The following is a 15,784-nucleotide window of genomic DNA, read 5'->3' as shown; positions in this document are numbered from 1 at the left end:
ATGTGATGATAAGTACATAAATCGTTGTCTGAGAAAACCGCAATTCTATATAATTTAGAGTGAAGATCTTTGGCTCTCTTAAGATACGTGAGAGCAGCGCAATCTACAAATATATGAGTTCTCGCGGCCCATAAATATCCCTTTTGGAAGTGTTTTAAACTTTGCACTAAGGCAAAAAGTTATCTGTGGTGGTTATCAAACCTAGAGGCTGCACCACTAAGAACCTTTGAATATCTCACCACTATTCGAAATCTATCGGTTGTTTCGCATTGTTGCATTAAAATTGAAGCAATTCTTTTTTCCGGTGCGTCCGTGACAAGGTAAAATTCTTTGTCTTTATCAGTAAATTCTATAAAAATACTATTTGGATTTAATAATTCTGTCTTTAATTTCTCAAAGGCTACGCTTTGTTCTGGGCCGAAGATAAATGGAACGTTTTTTCTAGTTAGTCGAATTAAAGGTCGGCTAATTTTGCGTAATTATGATAGAAACCTCTGCAATAACCTGTTAAGCCTAGGAATGGCCTAATTCCTAAACGTCACTCAATGGTTCTAATTTCTTTATAGCTTCTAATGTTTGGGCTTGTGGTTTCACTTCTTTCGTGGAGACTCGAAACCCTAACAAGTTACATTCTTCTGAAAAAAATTGGGATTTATCAATATTAAGCCTTAGATTAAATTTTATGGCCTGTTTTATAGTTAGTTCTATATGTTTCAAATGTTCTCCAAAGTTCACTGAAGTATGTATTGTCAAGTCATCTACATGACTTGACAAAAATTAAGAAAATTCGGGTCCATAGACCTGATTTAAAAATTCAACAAAAGCGCGGTGCGACAAAACTGACCCTTGTGGTTCGCGTTTAAATACATAAGAAATCCCCGAAAACTTCGAAAAACAAAAATGATTTTGGCTTTCTTCAGCCAAGTTATAGTGACTAAACCCATTTCTATCAATATTTCATCAATTGTTGAAATAAAATTGGTTTTATAAGATATATCAGGGATGACTTCTGAAATTCTTCGAGTACCCCACTGTGAGTCTTTTATCGCTTTTTTTATTGCCCTTAAATCTATGAGAAACTGGCTGTTGCTTTCATCCCATAAGTTTTTTGGTGGGATTTTCCCATCCTTTCCGGGTTTTCCTATGCAAAATATTGGAGCTGTATGCTCGGAACGTCTCATTTCAATTATTCCTACTCTTACCATTTCGTTAATGTGTTTTTGTAAACATTTTGTCATTAAAAATGGCAAAGGGAATTGTTTAACACATTTAATAGGTCCAGTTGCAAAAGTTCGTTTCAGTTTTAACAAGACTGTCTCTACTGTTTGTTTTTACTTTCTGAACTTAACGGGCCGGTTTTAATTCTCTTCAAAAATTCACTGTCTTCCCATATTATTTTATCATCCTCTATAGAAAGGGATTCCTCTTTATTTTCTATTAATCCTGCTGCTAAGAGAGTCGTATCCCTTAAATAATTATTGTTTGTTACCTCACATGAACCAATGGTTTTGCCTCGTTGTAAGTTAAGAGGTTCATCGCTAGTATTAAAATAAACTATTTTTACTGAATTTTTATAAGTTTTACATAGTGACGGGGATATGTTTAATTGCGTCTCAATATTCGGTGTAAATATTATAGAGTCACCATGAGCTACAAAGGGTTCTGAAAGATTCGACAACTTGGCCTTAATGATTTTAAAGCAGCTGGCCTGAATACAGGTTTGTTTTGCTATATATGCCAACCCTTCAGTGAAATTTCTTCAGTGAAAAAACGCAAGGGAATTTATTTCCTCCTTACATGTGTTCCCTCAAGAAATTTTATTATATCTTAAATTTAATGTACAATCTAATTTGTTTAGAATATCATATTCTATGATTACGTCGAATTTCAATTCGGGGACGACCAAAAATTTCCAAAATAATCTTTCATTTCGTTTTGCCTCATCTGCAATGCAGAATGCTACATTTATTTCCCCTATTAGTGGTAAAGTCTCTCCACTTAAAGATTTCACGATTTGGGAGGATGGTTTGAGGCGTCTACGAACATCTACTGGAAAAATTGAAATATTTCATCCTTTAATAAGCTTCTTTGACATCCACTATCCAGAAAACATTTTACAAAAATTTGGTCTGCTATTTAAGCAGTACACATAAACGGAAAGGAATACTTTCATCTAGATTCGAAGGAGGGTTTTTTATTTTGTTTTCAGGCTTGGGACTTACCTCCTCTAAGTTTTGCCCGATTAGTTTTTTTTCCAATAGGATTTTGGCACATACATTTGTCTGCACTATGCCCGAATTTTTGGCATCTTATACACGCTGACTTTTGCCAACAATTCCTTCGGTAATGTCCAGATTTTCCGCAATTTGTACAATTCTTGATTTTGCAATCCAATCTTAAGTGTCCGGGCTTCCCACAATTAAAAAATTTTCTTCCTTCGTAGTTAATTATTTCCGTTGTTTTTAAACTCTACTCTGGAGTTAACTCCTTGTTCTCTAGTGGAATTCTTGTCTCTTGAGTCTACTACTGCTGCTCCCAAAGACATATCTGAGAAGTCCCTATACATTAAATCAATTGATTTGAATCTTTTTGTTAGTGCTAATAATTCATCCTGGTCGTCTGAGGCCTTAGATTGTTCTTTCTAGTACTCTTCTTCCAATGGAAAGGAGCATGCCACTTCTAAAAATACTAATTGTAATACCATCTGCTCTTATACCAGGAGAATTTTTGGCATAATCTATGCCTTTCCCCTGATCCGGGAGTAGAATTGGTGAACTAACTCAGATGGCCTTTGTTTCTCGGTTAGGAGTTCTTGTAGTTTTTGTGCGGCTGGTTTTTCATGTAAAAAGGCTTCTTTTAGAAGTTTTTCTAAACTGTCTAAATCTCTGATTTTAGAAATGTCTAAGCTCACTGCAAATCTTTGGATTTCTCCCCTTGTATAGCAAATACCTTGATTAATCAAAGCAATGTCATTTTTTTTCTAAACTCCTTTGTATTTGTTTAAGGGTCGTAATCCACGAATGGATTTCATTTGGATATGTCAGGAACGAGATGGGAGGTGCTTGCTCCACAAATAGGTTTTGAAGCCTACTCGTGACGGGGGCATCTCCATATTGCTCTTTTAGAGCGTTTATTTTAGCTTGTGCACTCTCTTCCGCTCTTATTCTCTCCTTTTGCGCTTGTCGTAGTGCAATTCCTAACTCTTTAATTTTGTTTTCAATTGAACTCATGATTGGTCTATTTTTTTCAACTCTTAGTGTGGGAAACGTTTTGACCCCTTATATAGTTTTAGTCGCTAAAATAAGTCTATTTATAAATTGTATGAGAATTTGCTCAGTACCTCGATTTAAATTAACCCACAAGTTTAGTATTATGATTACACACACTTAAATATAATTGACCTATAGCCATATCTAAGTAAATTATAGACGGTATGGATACTAGAACTTGTAACAAAGAGAAAGAAAAAGAGAAGACAGAAAGGATTTTTAGGAAGTTAAAAGGCTGTCTAAACTTCCTTTTAAGTCAAGTTATTTAAAATTTTTCTTTAATGAACACTTTTTCAAACTTTTCTGTCTCTAATAGGTTTGGAAAAACTGACCACACACCTTCTTGGGAGGAATAGAGAACTAATTTTACCAAAATTTGAAATTTTTATTAATCCTCCTCCCCTTAAGCGAAAGTTGCACTGAGCTTGAGTACCACTGACACCAGTTGTAAGATTGCCCCTTTTTATCAGGGCTAAGATTTGGTAGCGTGTTATAACTGAGGCGTTTGGTAAGATGGGTACTAGGAATCCAGTGACAACTGATATTTATTATAAAATAAAATAAAAGGAAATATTTCTATTTCTATTTATTTTGAATACATCTAATGCCTCTTCTAGGTCGGTTGTTGTTTAATATAGTGTGTCTCTGATGTTAAATCTGCGAATGTTTACCGAAAAAAGGATTAAGTTAGTTCTAGGCTATCGATACTTCTAATCGCAAGTGTTGCTCTCAAATAATTAGACAAGACTTGGGTACCAAGTTAATTAAATTTCTTTGCATCAAATTACCGTTTCTCGGAAACTAGGAATAACCTTTTTATTAGACCTCAAATTAGTTGTATAAACTAAACCAAGCTCATATGTTTATAACTTGAAAAAGTAGTTAATGCTCTTTAGAACTATGATTAACTTAAACTCTTCTAGAGAAAAATCAACCTATTGGGACGAAAGAGATTGAAATTTTTAATCTAGCAATTTATTTCCCCTTTCTTCCCTAGCCACCCTGTAAAACATCAGGGCCACCTTTATATAATATTAGCACGGGTTGAGAAATGCAAAAGTGGCTAAAAACAGGAATAGCGTCCCCCTTTCGTATAAACGTCAGAGAATACACCAGGGATGGAATATTGTATTGTCCTCTAGTTTCAATCTTCTTATATATAAGATTTAATAAACACTAGGTAAGTTCCAAGGGTTACTAAGCTGGAAGGAGGAGGCTAAAAGCTCTTTAATTTATTCTTAAGGTTAAGGGGTTTTTCTTGTACTTAACCCTCAGGTTATTCACAAGTTTCAGTTTCTAAGTGTTGTCTTTTTGTTCGTTTGTCTTGTATATGTCTTGGTATTAATTTATTTTTTTATCAGAATAACGCTTAATTCTGCGCAAGGATTTGCGCTATACCCTGTTGTCTCTCTTTTTTAGTAGTTTTAGTTTTGTTTGGTGGTTTGTCTTCTCTTTGGTATGTGATTTATTTGATCCCATATAATTGTGCGTAATTCAAGATGAGCACTTGTGTAATATATGTACCCAAGAGAAACAACATATTATCGTGCTTTATACTTCTGGTTTTGTCAGTGTACTCTATTTCATTAGTTTCTATTTATGACGTGCTACTTCAGCATATCGCATTAATCCCTAACGACCAATCACAATTTGCTTCCTATTTTAAAAGTAACCCTGATTGGTTCATGGTGATGATGGCTGGAAACTAATGTCCAGCTAAGGGCGCTTGTGACCGGAACTTCTTTCAGACAGAGCAGCCAAATAGTTCTGCCTTTTTTACTCCTTGTTGCATTTACTTGTTGTTGCTTCGTTAAATTTTGAGCCAGCCAAAGAATTCAAAATCTGCCTAGTTCTCCCTTACAAAAATAAAAGTGAGGAAGCCAAGTTCGTTTAACTTAAGTAGCTTTTGTGCCTTACGTCTTATGTCGCTTTCCTTGAGGAATTATCTTTTAAAGTTATTCACGCAAAATTTGAAGCTCTTTCCTGAAAAAACAAAGGCTTTAAGGGCACCTCGTCAAAACACAGCCCAGAATAACTACCTTGAGAAGGGTATACACCACCAGGAATGCCTAAAAAGGAGCTTCGCCCAACGATCCGTTGCCCCCTGGAATAACCTCCCTTGGAACATTTAGGCGAAGGCGCAATATCCTAGTACACCCCAGCATGAATGACTAAAAAGGAGCTTCGCACCGCCGATCCATCGCCACCTTGAATAAGCTCCCAACAGAGGTAACCCCTGCCTTGGAACATATAGGCGAAGGTACACCAAATATATCAAAGCTGAAAACAAAATAAAATGTGGAAAACAAAACTAGGGGCTTATCATCATTATTGATGGAGCTGCTAAATAGTAAAAAAATGTCACTTGGAAGAAAATGTGCCTGAAGCTAGTTGTAAACTAACGATTTCAGGCATAATACTTGTTATGTTGATAAAGCCTGTGTATTTTGCTAGGAATAATGAAATTATAAATCCTTCTGATAACAAAGAAAAATTGAAAAAAACTCAAAATTTTAAAAACGAAAATTTTCACTAAGATTCAGAAAAAAAATCAAACTGAAATCCCTTGAAGATCGAGGTATTATTTTTAACGCCTCGTCACTTTAAAGAGCATATATAACATAAAGTTATTTATGACTTAAAGAATTCAGATAAAATATCACTTAGATTAGTGATGCCTCTACGTTTTGCTAGGAATAATGAAATATTCTTTTTACTGTTTAAAAATTTAACAAAGCAACATTGGATTACAATTTAAAACCTAAAATTTTCAAAAACAGTATCTGCTTTGTTGATGAAGCCTGTGTATTTTGCTAGGAATAATGAAATAACAAACAACTGTGATAACAAAATAATTCAGATAATAAATATCACCATAGAACGCGAGAGTTTTGAATTGTTTTTTTTAGTGCTATCTGATTAATTTTCTAATAAAAAGACCAGATGTAATTCCATCTTTTTTATTGCACGATTTCATCCAGGTCAGTTTGGTAGCAAGTTGAATTAAGTCCAATTAATTTGAAAAGCGAGGAATAGGACCAACTTCAAGTATTTTTGAACTATCCATCCGGTGAACTAATGACAATCTTCATCTTTGCTGATGCAGTGGTGGATTGGCCTAGTAATTGCCTCGAGGGTTCTGGTTCTTCGGTAACACCTGAGGAGACAAGATGTAGCTTTTTATTTTATATAAATAAAACTTAAAGACTGAAATTAATTTAAAAACAAAAAAAAACATTCTTGTCCAACATCAATTTATCCATGCAAAAAGTAACGAACTATGTCTGTTTTTCCCAATTTCTCTATTTAGCAATAAATAATCAAGAAAAAAAACGATATTTGCTTCATATAATAGCTCTCGTCAACTATCAGTTTAGAAGAGAGGGGTTAAAATTTTATATAAATTAACTATTCTGAAAAATTGTCTTAATAACAACAAAAACTTTAATTTCCTAAGCAATCCATTCAAGGGGAATCATTCTCAACATCTAATCTAGAAAAATGCTTAATGACTTCCAAAAATGTAATGCTGTGGATGGTTAAACTGAATTTCAGCGATAAAATGGTATTATAATATATTAAAATTTAAATGATCTTAAAATGATCAATGTTATTGTGATTTTAAAAGAATCTGAGCTATAAAATGACTTACTATCTTACTCGGAAGATAGCCTGTCAATATTTGAATTGGGTAAATAAACCCTTCAAAAAAAAAAAAAAAAAAAAAAAAAAAAAAATACTACGTGGTGCAATGTTCATATCCATGATACAATAGTTTCACGTAAAAATAAAAAAAAAGGTAAGAAGCCACAACAAGTTTTGAGAAAATTTTATAATTTTGGTCAATTGCCAGATAAGCCAGATAATAAAAGAAAAACTCATTCAAAATTTATAATTAAGAAAGATGATCCCTCGTCTTCAAAATTTTTTTTATAGCTCTGCTGTATCGATTCAAAATTATTTTGGGAACGTTTTTTTAATAATTCAATATTTTGATGTGATCAAATAAGCAATTAAGTAATTTAATCAGTAGAATGTTATCAATGATTAAATCACTTATTCAATATATTTTGTATTCCTTACAGTGTTAATAGCTGATTGAATTTAATTAATAACTCATATAATACATTCCTCTGTATCTTCGTGCTGCCCCTTGCTGAAATCAAAATCGTTCCAATTAAAATTTTTGTCATTGAAGGTCTGTAGATGGGTCTCAAGACCTAGTTTTTTCCAAAACAGCGCCCTGATTTAGTTCTTATACGGAATACTGTTTTTATGGTATTTTTTTTTGTCTGTTTTCAGTGTTTTTTTTGGTAGCTTGAGCGATTAGTTCTTCTTCTTTTTTCTTTTTTTTCAACAGAAAAGATGACTTGGTGGAGGTGTTTTCCAAAATGTTTCGTTTTGTATTCTCATTTACGGACTGAAAATTATTCCGGTCGTTGTTTTTTCCTTTTTTTTCCCTATTTCCTTTCTTTTTCTTCGCTTTTAATTCAACATCGTGTATGTTGACTATAGTTATTGATGTTTCAAATATTTTAATAATGATCATTCGTGGATCATTAAGGAACAGAGGCATTAAATTACTTAACCTTAGTCGATCTCAACAATTTTCTGAGATTTGTAACCTCGGTGTTAGGTCGCAAGAGTGACCGAAACGGCGAAAGTGTTGATATTCACTTGATTATGGGTATACAGGTACTTATACCTCTTCCCTCTTCAACACCTCGCTCTTTGCAAAAGTTTGACTCTTTGTCACAACTCTGGATCTTTCTTCTGGCAAAAAAAAAATACAAAATTCCACTTTTTGCAGATAGGAGCTTGAAACCTCTACAACAGGGTTATCTGATACGCTGAATCTGATGGTGTCATTTCATTAAGATTCTTTGACTTTTAGAGGTGTTTCTCTCCTCTTTCGACAATCAGGCAAATTTTCTCAGGCTTGTTGCCTTTGATGGGTAACACTAAGCTTAAAATATTTTGTATATTTGGAATCAGCATATAAAGCCAATTCTTTTGATATGTCAATTGATATCAAAATTCTGTTTTAAGTATTTTGATCACTATAGTACAAACAGCATAATGCTTCCTGTGACATCCCTACCCCGCCATTCCCATGACATCCCTGGATTCCTGTGATATCCCTTGTTTTAAACGGTCGGCAGGATTTTTTAACGTCACAGGGAATATCTACTTTTTGTTGCTACCTAACTGGAGTTGAAGAGTGACGCAATCTTGTGTGCCATGATAGATATATTGGGGGTGACCTAATCTTACGTGACTTGGTAGATTTATTGGAAATAACGCAATCTCAAGTGACATGCCAGACTTGGGGGCCCGTGAAGAGCCCCGCTTGTAACTGAGGAGGAGATCACATGGATGTTAGGTAATGACACTGCTCGCGTGGCTGTTACGTAAGGGCAGCTCATACGTGGGTGTTATGTAATGGCAGCATACACATAAAGCTGCGTAATGATGGTGCACACGTGGGATGTTACATAATACTTTAAGAGATCTTGTTTTTTGGGGATTTTTTTCAAGGTGTTTTTTTTTCTTTCAAGGTGTTGTTTTGTTTCAGGGTGTTTGTTTCTTTAAATGCGTTTTTTCCAAGATGTTTTTTTTTCCAAGACGTTTCAAGAAATTTGAAGATGTTTTTCCAAGACGTTTTTCAATTTTTTTTAGTTCTTACATAATGGGGAATGTTTACCGGTGATACGGATGAAACATTTTAACGTGACTTGTTTCTTCAGGGCCCATGGAGAATCTCCGGTTGTAACTGAGGAGGACACGCATGTCGGTGTTACGAAGTACTTTTTGAGATTTCGTTTTCTTTCAACAGGTTTTTCTCAGGGAACCCTTATATTTCAATGATTTTTGTCCCCATTAGGACTCGAAAGTCATGATATTTTTTTCATGGGAAAGGAAATCTAAAAAAACACAGGCTTTTGTACATACAAAACTAATTGATACAAAAACGCTATTAAATCTTAAAATCACAGAAAAAGCAGTTAAAATTCAACAAATGGAAAAAAAACCCGAAAAAGATTATAAAGGATAAAATATAAGCAAAAAGAATCATGAAGCCACAGAAAAAGCAGTTAAAGCTCAACAAATAAAAAAAACAAAACGTGAAAAACCTGATATAGGATAAAATGTAGGCAAAAACAAGCGTGAACTAAAGAAATCTGGGGTTCCTAGCAACCAATTTCAGACTTAGTTTGTATTTAAAAAATTCAGGCTTTTTTATAAATACAAAATTTATTACTTTATGATACATATTATCATTCCTTTCAAGACATTTCAAGACATTTCTTGTTAAAAATCATGCATTGAATCCATTGCTTCATGATTTCGCAGGTTAACCCTATCATGATGCCTCCCAGAACACCTTACACCACCATGCCATTACGCAGCTGCACCCTGCCATCCATGTGGCATCTGTCATCACCCCTAAGACATTCTTAACCCCCCCTCCCTCCAAAAAAAATAAGCCTATAAATCTTAACTTGAGCACTGTTTTTATTTGAACAGCGGAACATGGCATTTCATTGTCAGAATGTGATAGTCCAGGGTAATTCACGTCACTTAAAATTTAAAAATTTCGTAAATGATCCTTCTTCTTATTTCCAATGGTTTATAAGAGTTGACTGCATGGCTTCAACCTGCGACACCCGTTATCATTATTTAAGCGTTTTTCTAACAGTTGAATGCCCCAATAGATATATTTTTGTTGTTGTTGTTGTTATTATTCTCCAACAATTCCCAACCTGTGCCACACTATGACTGTTCTGTGGCACCATCTGACATCACCTCATCATTCTCAGGACATTTTTAGACATTTCTTGTTGAAAATAATGCATTCGATCAATTGCTTCATGTTTTTGCATGCCAACCCTTTCCTGATCCCCACCCAAAACACCTCACACCACCCCGGCATTACGCAGCTGAGCCCCTGCCATCCATGTGGCATCCATTATCACCCTAGGACATTTTCAACCTTTTTCCACAAAAAATAAGCTTATAAATCTAAAATTGAACACCATTTTTATTTGAACAACGGGACGTAGAATTTAATTGTTAGAATGTTATAGTCCAAGGCAATTCATGCCACTTAGAATTTAAAGCATTACTTGAACGATCCTTCTCCTTATTTCCAATGGTTTATAAAAATTGACTGCATGATGGCATCCTGCGACACCCGTCATCATCATTTAAATGTTTTTTTAACGGTTGAACACCCCAATGGATATATTGTTTTATTTTTTTTGTTGCTATTATTTTCCAACAATTCCCAACCTGTGACACACTATGACTGGTCCGTGGCACCCTCTGACACCACTTCATCATTCCCAAGACATTTTCAGAGTTTCTTGTTTAAAACCATGCATTCAATCCATTGATTCATGTTCCGCAGGCCAACCCTTTCATGATGCCCCCCAAAACACCTCACACCACCACAACATTACACAGATGCCACCCTGCCTTCCACATGGCATCCGTCATCACCCTAGGACATTTTCAACGGTTTTCCATCAAAAAATAAGCTTATAAATCTAAAATTGAACACTGTTTTTACCTGAACAACGGGACTTACCATTTCATTGTTAGAATGTGAGAGTCCAAGGTAGTTGACGCCACTTGAAATTTAAAATAATTTCAGAACATCCCTCCTCCTAACTTTCAATGGTTTTACGAAAATTGGCTGAATGGTGGCACCCTGCGACAACAGCCATGATCATTTAAGCGTTTTTCCAACGCTTGAATACCCCAATGGAAATTTTTTTTGTTGCTGTTATTTTCCGACTATTATCAATCTGTGTCACACTATGACTGGTCCATGGCACCTTATGACAGCACCTAATCATTTCTAAGAAATTTTTCAGATAATTTCTTGTTAAAAATCATGCATTAAATCCATTGGTTAATGTTTTCACCACTCAACCCGCAAAGTTACACCATGTCAATCCACGTCACCGTGTCACACAATGGATGGCACACGGCATCCTCTGGCACCCTTAATCATTCAAAAGGCATTTTTTCAGATATTTTCATGATGAAATTATGCTTAAAGACCAACGGATCCTGTTTTTTGCGCCCCAACCACAACGTGATGTACACCACCGATGCGACACTATGACTGGCCATCTGGCACCCCCTCATCATTCCTAAGACATTTTCCAGATATTTTGTTTTTCTTGGAGAAAAATGATACATGCTGATTTTTGTTCATGAAACTTTTTGCATGTGAATTATTTCCTCAAGAAACTTAACATGTATTGATTTATGTCATTGAAAAACTTGCTATATTTTGACTTCGTCTTCATGAAGCCTATTGTATGTCGATTTTTCTCTTCGTGAAACTTGCTGCATGTTGATTTTTTCTTTTGGTAAAAATTGTATATTGATTTTCCTAATCGTGAAACCGGTTTTGTTAGTGAAACTTGTCACGTTTTATTTTTCCATTTGTTGCGTTTTAACTGCTTTTTCTGTTATTGCATGGTTCTTTTTGCTTATATTTTATGCTTTATACGTTTTTTTACGTATTGTCTTTCCATTTGTTGAGTTTTAACTGCTTTTTCTGTGATTTCACGATATTTTGCTTATATTTTATCGTTTATAAGCTTTTTCACGCTTTGTTTTCCCGTTTGTTGAGTTTTAACTGCTTTTTCTGTGATTTCATGATTCTATAGCGTTTTTTATCAATAAGCTTTATGTGCACAAAAGCCTGTGTTTTTTTTAGATTTGTTCCATAACAAATCTTCAATACCTAATCATTTATGTAATGGAATATCTAAAACCAATGCTACATAACACCTACTATGTGACTTAACCTGGCTAGGTCCAATTATAAAATAAATAACGCTGTAATAGACAGGTGTTTCTAGTGGTGCGAAAATCAGTATGATTGGGATTTCTTGTGCTCTCAGGTGTAAAAGGGTTGGAAATCATTTTCTCATTATAGTTTGCGTGAAGAGGGGGTTCTCCTTGGGTGGGATTGGTTTTTTCTTAGAATGCATTACCCGAACCAAAGTACTAGAAAGGTGTTCATAGTCGATCCGGCTAAGGCTCCATTCTATTGGATGTAAATGGCCTTTCGAGCCCTAATGGAGACAAAAACTATTGCAATATAAAGGTTCCCTCAGAAAAACATGTTGAAAGAAAATGAATGCTCAAAAAGTATTACGCAACACCCATATGCGTGTCCTCCACAGTTTCAACCGGGAATCCCCCATGGGCCCTGATGAAACATGTCACGTTAGAATGTCTCATCCGTATTACCGGTAAACATTCCCAATTACGTAAGAACTAAAGAAATCTTGAAAAACTTTTGGAAACCGTCTTTAAATCCCTTGAAACGTCTTAGAAGAAAACGCCTTGAAAGAAAAAAACGCCTTGAAAGAAAAAACGCTTTGAAAGAAAAAACATGACTTGAAAAAATCCCGAAGAAAAAAGATCTCTTAAAGTATTATGTAACATACCAAAATATGTATTCTTATGTAAAAGAATCAATACTAACTCCATATGCGGGTATAGGGGCTTCGCCAAATCACTTAAAAAAAATGAAGATTTGCAATTTAACTTCGCGTTTTCCAGATTACCAGTCACCAACAAAAAATTACGGTAATATCATCAAATCTTTTTTTTTAAATAACTATATAGCAAAACCTAGTATCAACATTTGTTAAGGTTTGAATAAAAAAAGGCAGAAAAGGTAATTCAGAGAAATATTACTGCAGTTAAATAGACAGAGCTTATTTTCAGAAATTCAACAAAAAGTAGAATTTATAGCTCTTAAAAATCAGATTTATCGAAATCTTATGTGTATTGCGATAAAATAGCACCCACAAAAAAACAAACAGACAAACAAAACCTGGCAAGATAGATCCTATTCATTCTTTTAATTATATATCATAATGTAAATCGAAATAAAATTCGTTCCATATGACAGGTGCTTGGCAACATTGGGTAAAAAACAATGATTAATGAAAAGCTTAGAATTAAATATGTGATTTTCATAAATCACCCGGCAACAAGGACTCTTCTTGTTTTTTTATTGAACAAACTACGACAAAGATTTGTATTTTAGAAATAAAAACATTTTACATTAATATAACTTTGTCACAGATGGGACGCGAGAGAAAACGTTAAATATTACTATTGGAAACAATAAAATTCCATTGTCCTTGTCATCGAGAGGGGGATAAGAAAAAAAACATTAGGGGCTTAAGTTTTAATAATTACTTTCTAATGCTATGAAAATTTATTTAGGTATGTTTACAATTATATGAACAAAAAAAGGAAAATGGGCAATTTCTGGTTCTTATTTACTTCATTTACGCGATGGAAAGATAGTGTGTTTTCGTTATTTATGTAAATATATACACTATTAGTCCTAGGTATTTCTGAAACGTGTATCGTATTACCAAGTTATCTACAACTAGCAGAAGGCTGCGTTTGCCAGTCGGTCCCAAAAAATTGGGTAATGCTCAGCCCTTCAACAACATTTTGGAATTGACTATACATAATTTTTGTATAGTTATATAAAATAATTCAAAATGTTAAATTTTGGTTGTCTTTGAGGTAGCGATACTGAAATCTTTGTTGTACAACACATAGTTTCCCCTTAGCTAATTTAAAGCAAGCATGCCTCTAAAAAGGGGGTAATAAAGAAGATACAACTTTGTCACTGAAAGTCAAGCAAAATGTCACCGTCCATAAATACATAAATAACTTCTGCAGTTGAATAATTTAGCAACATTATGGTATTAAGTTTTTATAAAATTTCTGTAGAATTATACACAATATCGAATTTTGTAATGGCATGGACAATTCTACGTACCTAACCCATTATTGACTTTCTCTTACCTCCTATGATGTAAATACGACATGGATTTAGTGATTAGTGACATGGGATATGTAAATGGGATTAGTGATCATTAGACAAGAGGTATACAATAGTCTTAAAATGGATCTTGATGTACTTGTGGAAAAATCACTAAAACAATATGATTTGAGGATGTCAAAGCTTGAATCATCTCTTCATTTGCTTGACTCAGGTTTGTCAGAGCTGCAAAAATCTCTGAAATCAATTCAACTCAATGTGAATTGTCTGAGTGATCAGTTTGACCAAATGAAAATTTCACAGCTGATCCTATTTGGTTTCAAAGAAGACCCTTATCCAGAAGCTTCTGAAAGCAAATTTCTTGAATCTTGCAGTGCTAAATTTCCTGGTATTCCTTTGACTAAGAATGACATAGTTTCTGTTAGAAGGATTGGAAAACAAAGCTCAGGTTTGAAATCTCGCCCACTTGTTGTTGAAATTTGTAGTCCAATGCAGCAGCTTATTCTTAGAGAAAAGAAAAGTTTGCAAGGTAGTGGTGTCTTTTTTTCTGAGTCACTTACAAAGCCCAGACTTCAGCTACTTAATTATGCTAAATCAAAGCTTGGGAAGAGCTCTAAATGGTCTAGTGGAGGAGAAAAACTTACCCAGCTTTCTGATGGTAAAGTGATTACTGTTAAAGAGGCATCTCAAGTTGATGCTCTCCATCAGTCAACTACAGCCCATCCAAGCCCCTCCCTGGACTGAAATAAAACATTTTCCCCCTTTTAGCTCTGTTTCTTTGTTGTTGTTTTTTTTAACTCTATTCATGATTTAATGGTTTTACTTATGCTTGCATTTATGTTGATTTACATTATTCTTTTAAGTGAATTGCATAAACCGTTGATAAGTCTTTCCTCTGTTTGCTTCTTTATTGTTTTGCCTTTTTCTTTATTTTGTTTTTGCCTTTGTCCTTGTAATTATTTGTTATTATTTTATTTTTTGAGCTTTGTAGCTTGTTATTCTTCTTTGTCTTGCAGTTTTTTTTCTTTTTCTCTCTTTTCGTTTTTGCCTATAAGTTTCATCGTTTTAGTTTCAATATACCCTCTGCTATTTGAGCCGGCTTGCTGGATATTTCGTTCATTTGTATAGATATTGTGTGCATTTGTTATATGTGGTAAATCTGGGTGATTTTTCTTTTCTTTTGAGTTCTTCTACTCTTAAATCAGTTATCTTTGAGCAACCAAGTAGTGCTGGCAAACAAGAGGCCTACACACTTGACCCTCTTCTTGAATCTATGGTTAATTCTAGTGGCAACTATCACACTACTATTGATTTTTGTGATAAAATCATGCCTTCTCTCTCTTTAAATCGTTGGTTTAATGTATTTTCTTTGAATGTACGTGGGATACGAGGTAACTGGGATAGTCTGAAATCATATTTGTGGTCTGATAATTCTTGCCCTTTTGATGTAATTGGATTAACAGAAGCATGGTTATCTGATAGTGAAAATTTAACAGCTTATGATATGCATGGTTATATTGCTATTCACGTCCCTAGAATGGTAACAAAGTGATCAGGGGGCATTTCTTTATTTATAAAATCTGATATTAAATTTAGTAGACTGTATGACCTTGAATCCTTGTTTACTTCAGTAGTGTCTAATAGTAGGACTGTTTATTTTCTTGTCATTGATCTG

The 15,784-nt window shown here is 34.3% G+C and overlaps 1 protein-coding gene across 5 annotated transcripts in view; it reads right to left on the bottom strand.

The window, feature by feature from the left end:
* Positions 1 to 6,064: 6,064 nt before the first annotated feature.
* Positions 6,065 to 15,784, bottom strand: part of LOC148948272 (potassium voltage-gated channel subfamily KQT member 1-like) — a 420,960-nt gene continuing 411,240 nt past the window's right edge. For all 5 annotated transcript variants that reach the window (XM_089093855.1, XM_089093854.1, XM_089093858.1 and 2 more), the window contains one exon: positions 6,065 to 6,426. In XM_089093855.1, coding sequence (XP_088949981.1) covers positions 6,329 to 6,426 — 98 coding nt within the window. In that variant the 3' untranslated portion in view covers positions 6,065 to 6,328. The remainder of the gene's footprint in view (positions 6,427 to 15,784) is intronic.

This window comes from Artemia sp. Qi Xiang Cuo, chromosome 9 (assembly GCF_049724085.1).
Source record: "Artemia sp. Qi Xiang Cuo chromosome 9, ASM4972408v1, whole genome shotgun sequence".
In the NCBI taxonomy this organism is placed as follows: Eukaryota; Metazoa; Arthropoda; class Branchiopoda; order Anostraca; family Artemiidae; genus Artemia; species Artemia sp. Qi Xiang Cuo.
This window is presented reverse-complemented; position numbering and strand designations above follow the sequence as displayed.